Below are 14210 nucleotides of genomic sequence, written 5' to 3' on the forward strand. Positions count from 1 at the left end.
GGACTGTCTGATGTAGATGAACATAAAAACAAAGCTTGGCAAGGACTCTCACAAATAAAGTATCATGACATTGAAGTGACTGAACGTTCCTATGAGAACTGCTCTGGGACACACAGTCCACACACACAGTCCACACACACAGTCCACCCACACAGTCCACACACACAGTCCACACACACACAGTCCACACACACAGTCCACCCACACAGTCCACACACACAGTCCCCCCACACAGTCCACACACACAGTCCACACACACACAGTCCACACACACAGTCCCCCCACACAGTCCACACACACAGTCCACACACACACAGTCCACACACACAGTCCACACACACAGTCCACACACACACACACACACTTCTAAGCAAACATGCAGCATCCTGCTCTTCTGCCCCCCTCAGACCTCCTCCTTCACTCTCTGTTGCCCCGCAGTCTACGAGACCTGAACACACACCTGTTGTGGTGTTGTTTCGGAAGACATTAACACACACGAAGCATAAGGAACAGAGAGCGTAGTTTACTCAGTCTCTTAACTTCATACAGTACATTCAACACATTCAACACAACACTACCGCTAGTACTAGCGCCCCTAGTGTCTGTACTTGCAAGTGCATATAATACAATACTACAACAGTGAATGCATAGAACAATGCAATATATCAGTGGACACAACAACACAGAGACCTGAACACACACACACACACACACCTCTGCTCTCTGAACACACACACACACCTCTGCTCTCTGAACACACACACACACACACACACACACATACACACACACACACACACACACACACACACACCTCTGCTCTCTGAACACACACACACACACACACACACACATACACACACACACACACACACACACACACACACACATACACACACCTCTGCTCTCTGAACACACACACACACACACACACCCACACACACACACACACACACACAAACACACATATATCACTACGTTAACTCAAATCACACACATATATCACTACTTTAACTCAAATCACACACACATATCACCTGAACACACACACACACACACACACACACACACACACACACACACACACACACACACACACACACACACACACACATATATCACTACTTTAACTCAAATCACACATATATCACCTGAACACACACACACACACACACACACACACACACACATATATCGCTACTTTAACTCAAATCACATACACATATATCACTACTTTAACTCAAATCACACACACACACACACACACACACACACACACACACACACACACACACACACACACACACACACACACACATATATCACTACTTTAACTCAATTCTATGGCCCACGCAGGAGATTTGCTTGGGTGATTAATGAATGCAGCGGTAGTGGGCTGCTAGCTCCTAGTGCACAATGCTGTACGTGCGCTCGCCCTCACTCTAGTGTGCTAGTGCACAATGCTAGTGCACAATGCTGTACTCACTCTAGTGTGCTAGTGCACAATGCTAGTGCACAATGCTGTACTCACTCTAGTGTGCTAGTGCACAATGCTAGTGCACAATGCTAGTGCACAATGCTGTACTCACTCTAGCGTGCTAGTGCACAATGCTAGTGCACAATGCTGTACTCACTCTAGTGTGCTAGTGCACAATGCTAGTGCACAATGCTAGTGCACAATGCTGTACTCACTCTAGTGTGCTGATTCTGTCTTTTTCGCCACGAGTCCCAAGGGCCAGAGTTTCTCCTCGGTCAGTGCCAGTAAGTGGTACTTTCCCCAAAAAAGTGCTTTCTCTTTCTCCGTAGGGATCACAGGGCAGGAACAAAAGCTCTTTTCAAGAGTTACTTTGTGACTAGAGTACATTTGTTTTTTGTGAAACATAATTGGCATCAAATGTGGGCGATTTAACAACAGAGCAATTTTGCACAAATGAGGCAAACCCACGGTTATCTGATCAGATGGAGAGTTGAGCCTGTGTTAGGTCCTGAGAGACCGTGTGTTTGTTTGTGTGTGTGTGTGTGTGTCTGTGTGTGTGTGTGTGTGTGGTTCTACACACTGATTCTTTCTCAGGGAACCAGGGGGAAATGAATTCACCTCCCATACGGACGGCAGAACATGCTGAATTCCCAACATAAACATGTTGCTCCCACTACACTACATGTGGTCCGTTTTAGATGTATTTCTGATAGAACTATACTATATATTACTATATATACAGTACCAGTCAAAAGTTTGGACACACCTTTAATGTTTTTGTTTACTTTTATTATTTTCTACATTGTAGATTAATACTGAAGACATTTAAACTACGAAAGAACACATGGAATGATGTTCTAAACAAAAAATGTGTTATCTACCATGTAGAAAATAACAAAAGTAAAGAAAAAACTTCAAAAAAAATTAGAAAGTGTGTCCAAACTTTTGACTGGTACTGTATGCATTTTTACTTTATATTTTAAGATATATAAAGATTGTCAGAAAATCACACAATCACAAACATGTGTCATATGCATATCCAAGAGGCTAGGAGAGCGTCGGAAATCTTTGTAATTTCTCCTGACGTCTATCCCATAATCCTTTGGTTTGAACACCGTCACATATTTACCCTCAGATGCTGAAGCTGCAGAGTAAGATCATCCAGCTCTTGGCGTTTGTCCTCAATCTCTGATTGTCGTTTTCGTTTTTCCTGAAAAGACACAGAATAAAGACCAATTCAGTATTTCACTCTTCGTCAAACAGTCAACAGTAAACGAATTTTTCAAACATAAATATATGCATGAATACTGTATGTATGAGATATTAATGTATATGACAAAAGAGAAGTGAGGGAGGAAAAGGATGGTAAATCTGAGAAGTGGATAGATCAATCAGTCACACTGAACATAAAGAGCACTTCATACATCAGTCATACTGAACATAAAGAGCTCTTCAAACATATACTGTATGTAATAGATATTAATGTATATGAAAAACGAGAACTGAGGCAGGAAAGGCTACAAAATAATGAAATCTCAAATGTGGATAGACGTCACCAGAAATTGATGCCAGTACATATGAAAGAGTTGTGTACACAGGAGCTGTGCCTAAGCCGATATCACATTTGGTTACACTGGACATTACAGCCTAGCACTTCACTCTATAACGGATACAAGTCACTGAGAAGCGCAGAACATGGTTGATTCCTGTGCTTTGCAAGTATGTCATCAGTCCACACACAGAGAAAAGCTGCTGGGATCTGCTGTCACACATCATTTCATGCAGCGATAACACAGCAATGCTGGCAAAGCATTCAGATCAAGCAGGAAGTACACGCCCCCCCACCCCCCTCTCTCTTTTTTTCAGATAAATGTATACAATTTTCCATATCCTGCCCTTTCTTCATGGCCCACACAACTACACCTCCACAGCTCCTCTCCACCATGTTGGACTCTTTTTTTTGTTTAAAGATTTATTTTTGGGCTTTAATCGATAGTCTTAGTGAAGAGTGGGACAGGAAATGAGAGGGAGAAGAGGCAGGGAGTGGACAGGAGAAATGACATCAGGCCAGATTTGAACCTGTGTCCTCCATGGGCATCAAGCCCGAATGTGGTCGGGGCTACTGGTTGCGCCACAGTGCCCCCCCTCCCATGTTGGACTCTTAAGGCCTTCAGTGCGGTGTCTCCTCTTAAGGCCTTCAGTGCGGTGTCTCCTCTTAAGGCCTTCAGTGCGGTGTCTCCTCTCCACTCTTAAGGCCTTCAGTGCGGTGTCTCCTCTCCACTCTTAAGGCCTTCAGTGCGGTGTCTCCTCTCCACTCTTAAGGCCTTCAGTGCGGTGTCTCCTCTCCACTCTTAAGGCCTTCAGTGCGGTGTCTCCACTCTTAAGGCCTTCAGTGCGGTGTCTCCTCTCCAGCATGTTGGTGTCAGACTCAGCCTGCTTTCCATGGGAACCAGGGGGATCAAACAGCCCTCTAAACGCTCCATTGTGCTGCAGTGAGCCCTGCACTGTTTAGGCTACCCTGGATCCACAGAGACAGACTCAGACTGCGAGCGATCGGAGAGGATTTTCTTTCCCCAGGCCATCAGACGTGGGTCAGACACTGTGGGAATCAGTTTCTTTGTGTGGTTGGTGAATAATTTATTAGAATCTGATTTTGAAACCGTCTCCGTTAAGCCTACACTGGTATTCTGCACCATAGAACAGCATGTTACAACTCTACTGTACTGTACTGGGCCCTTACACAGGGTCAGCAATGTGTGTGTGTGTGTGTGTGTGTGTGTGTGTGTGTGTGTGTGTGTGTGTGTGTGTGTGTGTGTGTGTGTGTGTGTGTGTGTGTGTGTGTGTGTGTGTGTGTGTGTGTGTGTGTGTGTGTGTGTGTGTGTGTGTGTGTGTGTGTACCCAGCCTGACTGGAGTCATCTTTGACACAGATTCACTCTCACACAACCTCTGCCGCATTCCAGAACAAGCTGTGTGTGTGTGTGTATGTATGTGAATGTGTATGTGTGTGTGTGCGTGTGTGTATGTGTGTGTGTGTGTGTGTGAATGTGTATGTGTGTGTGTGTGTGTGTGTGTGGTGCGTGTGTGTGTGTGTGTGTGTGTGTGTGTGTGTGGTGCGTGTGTGCGTGTGTGTGTGTGTGTGTGTGTGTGAGTGTGTGTGTGTGTGTGTACCAAGCCTGACTGGTGCAGAAGAATATCGGATCCAGATGTGAGATCCAGCGGAAGAAGAGGATGATGAAGAGAAGGAGGAAGCACAGCAAACAAACCGACCAATCAGAGCCCTGGACCATGAGAGGTGTATCAAAGGCAAAGCATGCTGGGAGATAAGCACAGCATGGTGGTGCTATTGGGAAAGATGGATCATCTGTGACACCTAGCCTACACCTAGTTTATATGTATGTGTGTGTACTGCCCTCAACAGGATACAGATCCAGTATGTAAATGATCCAGGAAGCGAGACAGGAGGGAGAGTGAGAGGGAGATTAGAAGTTGAGTCATGTGTGATGACATGTTGGGGCGACAGTGGTACAGGAGGTAAAGAAGTCGTTTGGTAATCAGAAGGATGGTAGTTCGATTCCCTGTCAAAGCGTCCTTGAGCAAGGCACTGAACCCCTAATTGCTCCTGATGTGCAGTGTGCCATCAGTGGAAATGTAAAATGTGTATACATCCTTGTAAGTTGCTTTGGATAAAAGCGTCTACTAAATGACTAAAAATGTAAAAAAAAAAAAGGAAAAAAGAAAGGAGGCATGAAGGAGAATGATGATGATGTCAGGATTGGAGTACAGTAACAGTTGGCAGGAGAGGTTTGCATTATGCATCACTGTTCCACCCCCTGCACACACACACACACACACACACACAAGCACAGACACACACACACACACACACACAAGCACACACACACACACACACAGACATATATGACCACCCAACCCCCACCCCTTCACCCCCCAAACCACAAACACAGTTTATGTGTAATATGCAGCCCTTAATGCTTCCAATAGAGCAGGGAGCTAATAAGTGCAGAGCTAACCACATCATGCCTTTGGTAGAGCTGCCATGGCAAGCTGATGTGAACCATTGTGATCATTATTTGGAAAAACATAACCCAAGTTGATGCCCACCCAGAATTTGACTGGGCAGGCAGTTGGCACATGGGGGGCGCAGGGGCCTGGTTAGCCTCTAAAGGAGCTGCCAGTGTGAGCTCATTACCACAGCTGCCATACACACACACACACACACACACACACACACACACACACACACACACATTTGATCCCACGCTTCAAGGGTCATAGTCCACTGCCTCTCTTAGTGGTACAGACATACACAGAGAAATCAAGATGCATCCACTCCACACACACACACACACACACACACACACACACACACACACACACACACACACACACACACACACACACACACATACACACACACACACACACACACACACACATACACACACTACTCAAGCCTAGTCCATAATCCTCTGGTTCAAAACTGCCTGCAGTAATTGCCCCCTTGGCACAGGCAATGTAAACCCAGGCTGGGACACTAATGTTTATGCATCTGCAAGTTTGTTTGGCAGCAGGCAAGAAAACATTTCCGTGAGCGTTCTGGACCTTATGCAGTCCTGTGTGTGCCTGGGCTTTGAACTGGTAAGTACTATCTTATAATCTGTAATTGTAATTACTATCCTCAAACAGGCAACACATTACCCGTGATGGACATGATCATAGCAAAGCCCTATTTTTATTTTGAAGTGTTTTGAATCAATTGGAATAGAATAGAATAGAATAGAATATATTTATTTGTCATTGCACAAGTACAACGAAATTAAGGTAGCAGCTCTCAGACACAAAAACAATAAAAATATAGATTGAACATATATATATATACATATTTACACTATAAAAACACAAGACATATAACACAATTGTGTGCATCCTTGTGTTTTCATGTAAAGATAATTGACTATAGGTCTGACAAATGACAGTGTTTGATCACCATCACAACATTCTGCGGGTCCCTGTAAGCGCTACAGTTAATAAAGGTCCTTGCTGTCAGGACCCTTGCTGTCAGGACCCTTGCTGTCAGGATCCTCACGTTCTGAGAGCTATGAAGAAAAAGCAAAAAGCTGGATTTTTTTTACGTTTTTTTTACCCTATGGGAAACTAAAACACACAAGAGAGAACAATAGCAGCACCTATTAAAGCAGTGAACGAGTTAGCTAGCTAACAAGGTAAGAGAACAGGTTTTTTACCAGCTTTTGGCTACCGTGTGCTAATGCTATCTTGTTGTTAACATTGAATTACCTTTGAATAGAGTAAAAAAGGCTTTATCAACTGAATAGTGTTTGGAGAGACACTCATTATTTGCAACTTGTGGTTATAGAACATCTTGATGTTTCCCAGAAGTAAAAGCAGCTGGCTCGAGGGTAGGAAAGGGGGCAAGTTGAGTTCGCTTGTCAGACATTACATTTACATTTAGTCATTTAGCAGACGCTTTTGTCCAAAGCGACGTACAAGGGAGAGAACAGTCAAGCTAAGAGCAATAAAAAACATGGTGTAACAATCAATACTACTTTACATGAGAATTAGAAAAAAACTACCTAGAAAGGAAAAAGAAGTGCAGGAATGTAACTGCTGAAGTGCAAGTTAAGCGCTAGTCAGGTGCCAGTTAGGAAGGGAGGTGCTCTCTGAAGAGTTGGGTCTTCTAAAGCTTCTTGAAGGTAGAGAGGGACGCCCCTGCTCTGGTTAGGCCTTCTTGGTGCGTTATTGGTTATTGAAATCAACTTGTATCTGGATATGTTACACTGGCCAATAGAGTGTATCCAATTGCACTTACTTGTACTAAGGTGTTCACATTATACAGTAATATAGCACATATTTGACTTGTTTACTTATAAATAGATTGTAAATATCTAAATTGAATTTGAAGCTTGTATAGTGAGTTTGGGAGACTAGGGTTAAGATCTGTGTGCTCATGTCTGGTAGGATGACATTTGTTCCTGGTGTTTGACTCTTGCTTTGTGGTCGATCAGATTTATTCCACTCTAAAAAGGTATTTACTGTTGTTGCTTATTGTTACTTTGGCCTCTCCTTGCGCTTTTGTTTTTTTTTCATTAATTCATTTGATGAAGTCTTTGGTTTCTTGGTTGGCGGCAGGAGATTGGGATACTGTTTGCGTCCCCACACCCCAAACAGGGACACGACCACTGTCACATTTAAGCCTCGGGTCATTTTCTACAGCCGTTTCACAATTATCAGTTGGATCATGTAATGCTTGAATGCAATAATGTGTGATACCCTGAATCTGTTGAAGGTTAGTCTCATACTTTTGAAGTCTTGATCTGTCAATGTGTTTCCCCAAAACTCACCAACTCGTTTAGCTTCTTTTTCCACCTCCCTATACCCTAACCCTAACCCTAACCCTATACTCTGTATGGTTTTAGTTTATTAGGACTGGTATCCCTTTGTTTTGTGTTTCTTTTCTGTGTCTTTGTGTGCTTTTTTATTTTTTCCTCTTACTTGTTGGCTTTACCTTTCTTACCCAGCACTTATTTATATTTGTATATTTTCACTTTTGATTGTGTGTTTTTTTAGCACTTAACCTTTTAGCATTTAACTTTTTAGCACTTTATACCAACTCAGCACTTTTTACCAGTCCTTTTATCCTATTATTTTACAAGAGTGTATATTTTGTTAATTGTTTTCCAACCCCCCCCCCCCCCTGCCCCGCCCTCATTCCCCTTCCCACTTTCCTGCATACCCATATATACACTGCACACATCAGGGAGGCCTCCTGGGTGACCTCTAGGCCAGTGCACATGGAAGCACAACACATGCAACCATTAACCACACCCTATACTTACACCTAACCCTATCCCGTTACATTTTCAATTCATAAATCTTCATGTGCCCCTGCTGTTGGTCACTCTCTCCTTGTAAAGTGGCAACTTTTGTTAGATCATTTGTTCACACTGAATCTGACACATTTAGCTTCTTTCTCAATTTGATTGTAATACACAGTGTCTACTCGCAGGTCAGTCAGTCTCATAACTCCTTTTTATCCCTGCACTAAAGCGTACCTTCACCGTCACTATAGTTCATGTTGTTTAATGTTCCACAGGCATTTCTTCCATTCTACCACAGCTCAGCTCCGCTCCGAGGCTCTCCACAGCGGACTGCTATTCCGATGCTGTGGCTAGAATGACTTTGTTGGTGCATTCTTCACAGCTTTAAAAAGCCCTGTGGAACCTTCACCGCTTTAAAAAGCCCTGTGGAATCTTCACAGCTTTAAAAAGCCCTGTGGAACGGCACACAACTCTGTGCACCCACTGCATTTCTGAGAGGAGTCTATTTCCTGCTCCAGCCAACGCATGAAACTACGGAGAACACAGGAACTCGACTAGAACACAGGACTAGAACACAGGACTAGAACACAGGACTAGAACACAGGACTAGAACACAGGACTAGAACACAGAACACAGGACTAGAACACAGAACCTGGACTAGAACACAGGACTAGAACACAGGACCTCGACTAGAACACAGGACTAGAACACAGGACTAGAACACAGGACTAGAACACAGAACACAGGACTAGAACACAGGACTAGAACACAGAACACAGGACTAGAATACAGGACTAGAACACAGAACACAGGACTAGAACACAGAACACAGGACAAGAACACAGGACTAGAACACAGGACTAGAACACAGGACTAGAACACAGGACTAGAACACAGAACACAGGACTAGAACACAGGACTAGAACACAGAACTAGAACACAGAACACAGGACTAGAACACAGGACTAGAACACAGGACTAGAACACAGGACAAGAACACAGGACTAGAACACAGGACAAGAACACAGGACTAGAACACAGGACTAGAACACAGGACTAGAACACAGAACTAGAACACAGAACACAGGACAAGAACACAGGACTAGAACACAGGACTAGAACACAGGACTAGAACACAGGACAAGAACACAGGACTAGAACACAGGACTAGAACACAGAACACAGGACTAGAACACAGGACTAGAACACAGAACTAGAACACAGAACACAGGACCAGAACACAGGACTAGAACACAGGACAAGAACACAGGACTAGAACACAGGACTAGAACACAGGACTAGAACACAGGACCTCGACTAGCTGTCCCGCACACAACACGCATTCCTCCCCACTCGGCCGCTTTGGCCACGACTAATACGACCCGCACGCGTGTCATTTGGAGGCGATTGATTGGTTGAGATCGAAACGTGCTGAAGTCAGGGCTGTCCGTGTGTAGGAGAAGAAGGAAGTGGGACAACTGTACTCCTTGGCAAGCTTTCGCCAGCAACTGGAGACCCAAACAAAGAGGACCTGTCTCGAGTCTAAGATGGAAAACAGCTGCACACCTCCTACCTCACCCCCACCCCCCACCCCTCTCGCTGAAACCCTGTTCAAACCCCCCACCCCCACACCCCTCTCGCTGAAACCCTGTTTCAAACCCCCCACCCCCACATCCACAGCTCCAGATTACACAGACACTCTCTGCACACGACTCCTTGGAGTCCTGCTCGCTAAAAGGAATGTTCTGGATGAAGACATACATACATCATCCAGGGAGAATGGAAATTGTATGAAGCTGTAGAACACTAATGCACTGATCAACAGAGGAGGATAATCTGCTTTTAGTCAGCATACAATCACCTGAAGACTACTGGAGTTAGGGTTTTTAACAGATGTGTTGCTAAGGTTACCTGAGGACTATTGGAGTTATGTGTTTTTAACAGATGTGTTGCTAAGGTTACTTGAAGCATATAGATCTAAGGCATGTAAACATGCACACATACAAAAGTAAAACATGAATTGCTCATCTGAACTGGTTTCATTGCATTGCATTGGATTAAATCATATTTATTTAAAGTTATAAACACCAGTATCCTATTGAAGAATAAGATTATAGTTAATTTGTTCTGATGAATGAATAAAGATTCTCTACTTTTTTATAGTGTGGTGGAATAAGTGTTCACAGTAAATCTTCAGATAAACAGGCTCAGAGACCAATCATCAGGCGAGGACTCTTTTGATAAACAGGCTCAGAGACCAATCATCAGGCGAGGACTCTTTAGATCCCTCCCCTCCCAAGCGATAGTAACACTCTAAAGCAGTGGTTCTTAACCTTATTGGAGGTACTGAACCCTGCAAACTTGTACATCAGTACATTCACTGAACCCTTCGTAATTGGAAAAATAAAATAGGATTTCTTCAAAACATAGTGTATATATAAAAACGGCCCGACATTGCTAGTGTGAACCGGGCTATACTGTGTGTGTCTTGACCCCTGCCGAACCCCTGAGAGTGACTCAACGAACCCCTGGGGTTCGACCGAACCCAGGTTAAGTACCAACACTCTAAAGTGTCAAAGCCACTGAAAGGCTGTGACTGTGGTCAGCGCACTACATCACTAGAGGAACACAGCTTCTAACCCTGCAGCATGACTTCAGACAGACAGACAAGCACATATTGCTGTCCTGCTGACTGCATTGGCTGGTATGAGTCACGGAACCCTGTGTGTGTGTGTGTGTGTGTGTGTGTGTGTGTGTGTGTGTGTGTGTGTGTGTGTGTACTCTGTATTGTATTGTATATTTCTGTGCTGCTGACTGCATTGGCTGGTATGAGTCACGGAGCCCTGCATGCCTTTGTTGTGACGCTGGATGCTTGGGTGGGAAGCAGCAACACTGAGAGTGTGTGTGTGTGTGTGTGTGTGTGCCATGATTGTGTGTGTGTGTGTGTGTGTGTGTGTGTGGCATGATAGTGTGAGTGTGAGTGTGAGTGTGAGTGTGTGTGTGTGTGTGTGTGTGTGTGTGTGTGTGTGTGTGTGTGTGCCATGATTGTGTGTGTGTGTGTGTGTGTGTGTGTGTGTGTGTGTGTGTGTGTGTGGCATTGTTGTGATGCTGGATGCTTGGGTGGTGGAAGCAGCAACACTGAGAGCGGTGCAGTGTGTGTGTGTGGGGCGGGGACGCAGAAATACTGAGAGCGGTGCAGTGTGTGTGTGTGGGGTGGGGACGCAGCAACACTGAGAGCGGTGCAGTGTGTGTGTGTGGGGTGGGGACGCAGAAATACTGAGAGCGGTGCAGTGTTCAGTCACGTGATCCACACACCCCCACCCACAGTGGCAAATATGCTGACATTTCTACTCAGAGAATCAGCCAGACTCCTCCATCACAGCCTCACACACACACACAGACTCCTCCATCACAGACTCACACACACACACAGACTCCTCCATCACAGACTCACACACACACACAGACTCCCCCATCACAGACTCACACACACACACAGACTCCTCCATCACAGACTCACACACACACACAGACTCCTCCATCACAGACTCACACACACACACAGACTCCTCCATCACAGACTCACACACACACACAGACTCCTCCATCACAGACTCACACACACACACAGACTCCTCCATCACAGACTCACACACACACACAGACTCCTCCATCACAGACTCGAGTCCCCAGGGGCTGTTCACTTTACATTTAGATTTAGATCATTCATTTAGCAGAAACCTTTACCCAAAAGTGTCGGATATTTGTTATTACGTTATATTATATCGTGCATTTTATCCTTCGCATACGCGCTCCCTTGTTTTGAGCCCACGGCCTTGGTGTTGTTAGCATCTTGTTCTACCAGAGTATTTTACAGTTTGGAAACGTCTCTCACCGATCTCTCTCTCTCTCTCTCTCTCTCTGTGTGTGTGTGTGTGTGTGTGTTGAAATCTCTCTCTCTCTCTCAGTCTCCCGCACCGCACGTGTGATTCTCTGAAAGTGTAATTGAATGGCACACATTCTATATCCATGAGTGTCTTTCTCCTTTCTTTTACTGTCTCTCAGTCTTTGTCTCCCTCTTCTCTATCTTCAGTCCATTTCTTTCCCAGAATGCTTTCTTTCTTTATACCCCCCCCCCCCGCCCCCCCACTACACACACATAAATAGTCAGCACTAAACATCCGTCACCTAACCCTAACCCCACTACCATCCCCTCGCTCAGCCCCACAGGACACACATGCAAAGAGAGGGTCTTTCACTCTTCACTGTGGAGAAACGTCATGAGAGTCACAACAAGCAATCTTCCCAACGGACCCACCGAAAATAGAGCTATGCACAATATTCCCAGGAAGCTTCCTGAGAGCGGAAACACGGAATATTGGAAGACTTCAGATCTAGGGTTGAATAACCACCGAGGAAGACTTCAGATCTAGGGTTGAATAACCACCGAGGAAGACTTCAGATCGAGGGTTGAATAACCACCAAGGAAGACTTCAGATCGAGGGTTGAATAACCACCAAGGAAGACTTCAGATCGAGGGTTGAATAACCACCGAGGAAGACTTCAGATCTAGGGTTGAATAACCACCAAGGAAGACTTCAGATCTAGGGTTGAATAACCACCAAGGAAGACTTCAGATCTAGGGTTGAATAACCAGAGGACAGATCTGCACACACCAGCACCAGAGTGGCTCTGATCTCATGTCCAGCAGTGGTTTATCAGAGATGAATCAGTTCTTCTCATGACCATGCCAAATCAGACACAACAGCACTTCAAATCAGTGCTATCAAATCAGACACAACAGCACTTCAAATCAGTGCTATCAAATCAGACACAACAGCACTTCAAATCAGTGCTATCACATATGTGTAAAGGGTGGATTTAGCACTGCAAGAAGCGTTGATCACTGTGACTGTGCACACACACACACACACACACACACACACACACACACACACACACACACACACACACGTGTAAAGAAGCTCTGATCACTGTGACTGTGCAGCTGCGACAGAGACTGAGACAGAGACTGATGTGTCGATTTCTTTTCTTCAGCTTATTTGCTCAGGGAGACAAGGGCTTACAAGAGAGGGCTGCCAGCTTTGCAGAGAGGGAATGCTGCTTTTCAAAGCTGAACTGCAGCCAGACATCTGTCCCACACACACACACACACACACACACACACACACACACACACACACACACACATCTGTCCCACACAGGAGGAGCTCTCACCCTAGAGCCCAGTCTTGAGATGGAAACGGCCTTGGTCATGTTAGGTCTGACTGGAGCCCTTACAGACACACACCTACACACACGCACACACACACACACACACACACAAGTTTGGAGATGGAAACGGCCTCGGTCATGTTAGGTCTGACTGGAGCCCTTACAGACACACACCTACACACACACACACACACACACACACACACACACACACACACACACATACACAAGTTTGGAGATGGAAACGGCCTCGGTCATGTTAGGTCTGTCTGGAGCCCTTACAGACACACACCTACACACACGCACACACACACTCACACACACACACACACACACACACACACAAGTTTGGAGATGGAAACGGCCTCGGTCATGTTAGGTCTGTCTGGAGCCCTTACAGACACACACCTACACACACGCACACACACACACACACACACACACACACACACACACACACACAAGTTTGGAGATGGAAATGGCCTCGGTCATGTTAGGTCTGCTGTCTACTCTTCATTAAGCTTTGTTCTTCTACAGCTTGACTGCTACAGGAGTTAAGCTTTGCTCTTCTACAGCTTGACTGCTACAGAAGTTAAACTTTGCTCTTCTACAGCTCGACTGCTACAGAGGTCAGCTAAG

The 14210-nt window shown here is 45.1% G+C and overlaps 1 protein-coding gene across 4 annotated transcripts in view; it reads right to left on the minus strand.

Moving 5' to 3' along the window:
- The window catches only part of LOC105903850 (A-kinase anchor protein 2), a 130117-nt gene that overhangs the window by 86326 nt on the left and 29581 nt on the right, over positions 1 to 14210 (minus strand). For all 4 annotated transcript variants that reach the window (XM_042709412.1, XM_031577998.2, XM_042709414.1 and 1 more), the window contains exon 3: positions 2607 to 2687. In XM_042709412.1, coding sequence (XP_042565346.1) covers positions 2607 to 2687 — 81 coding nt within the window. The remainder of the gene's footprint in view (positions 1 to 2606; positions 2688 to 14210) is intronic.

The sequence above is a fragment of the Clupea harengus genome, chromosome 12, assembly GCF_900700415.2.
Source record: "Clupea harengus chromosome 12, Ch_v2.0.2, whole genome shotgun sequence".
NCBI lineage: Eukaryota > Metazoa > Chordata > Actinopteri > Clupeiformes > Clupeidae > Clupea > Clupea harengus.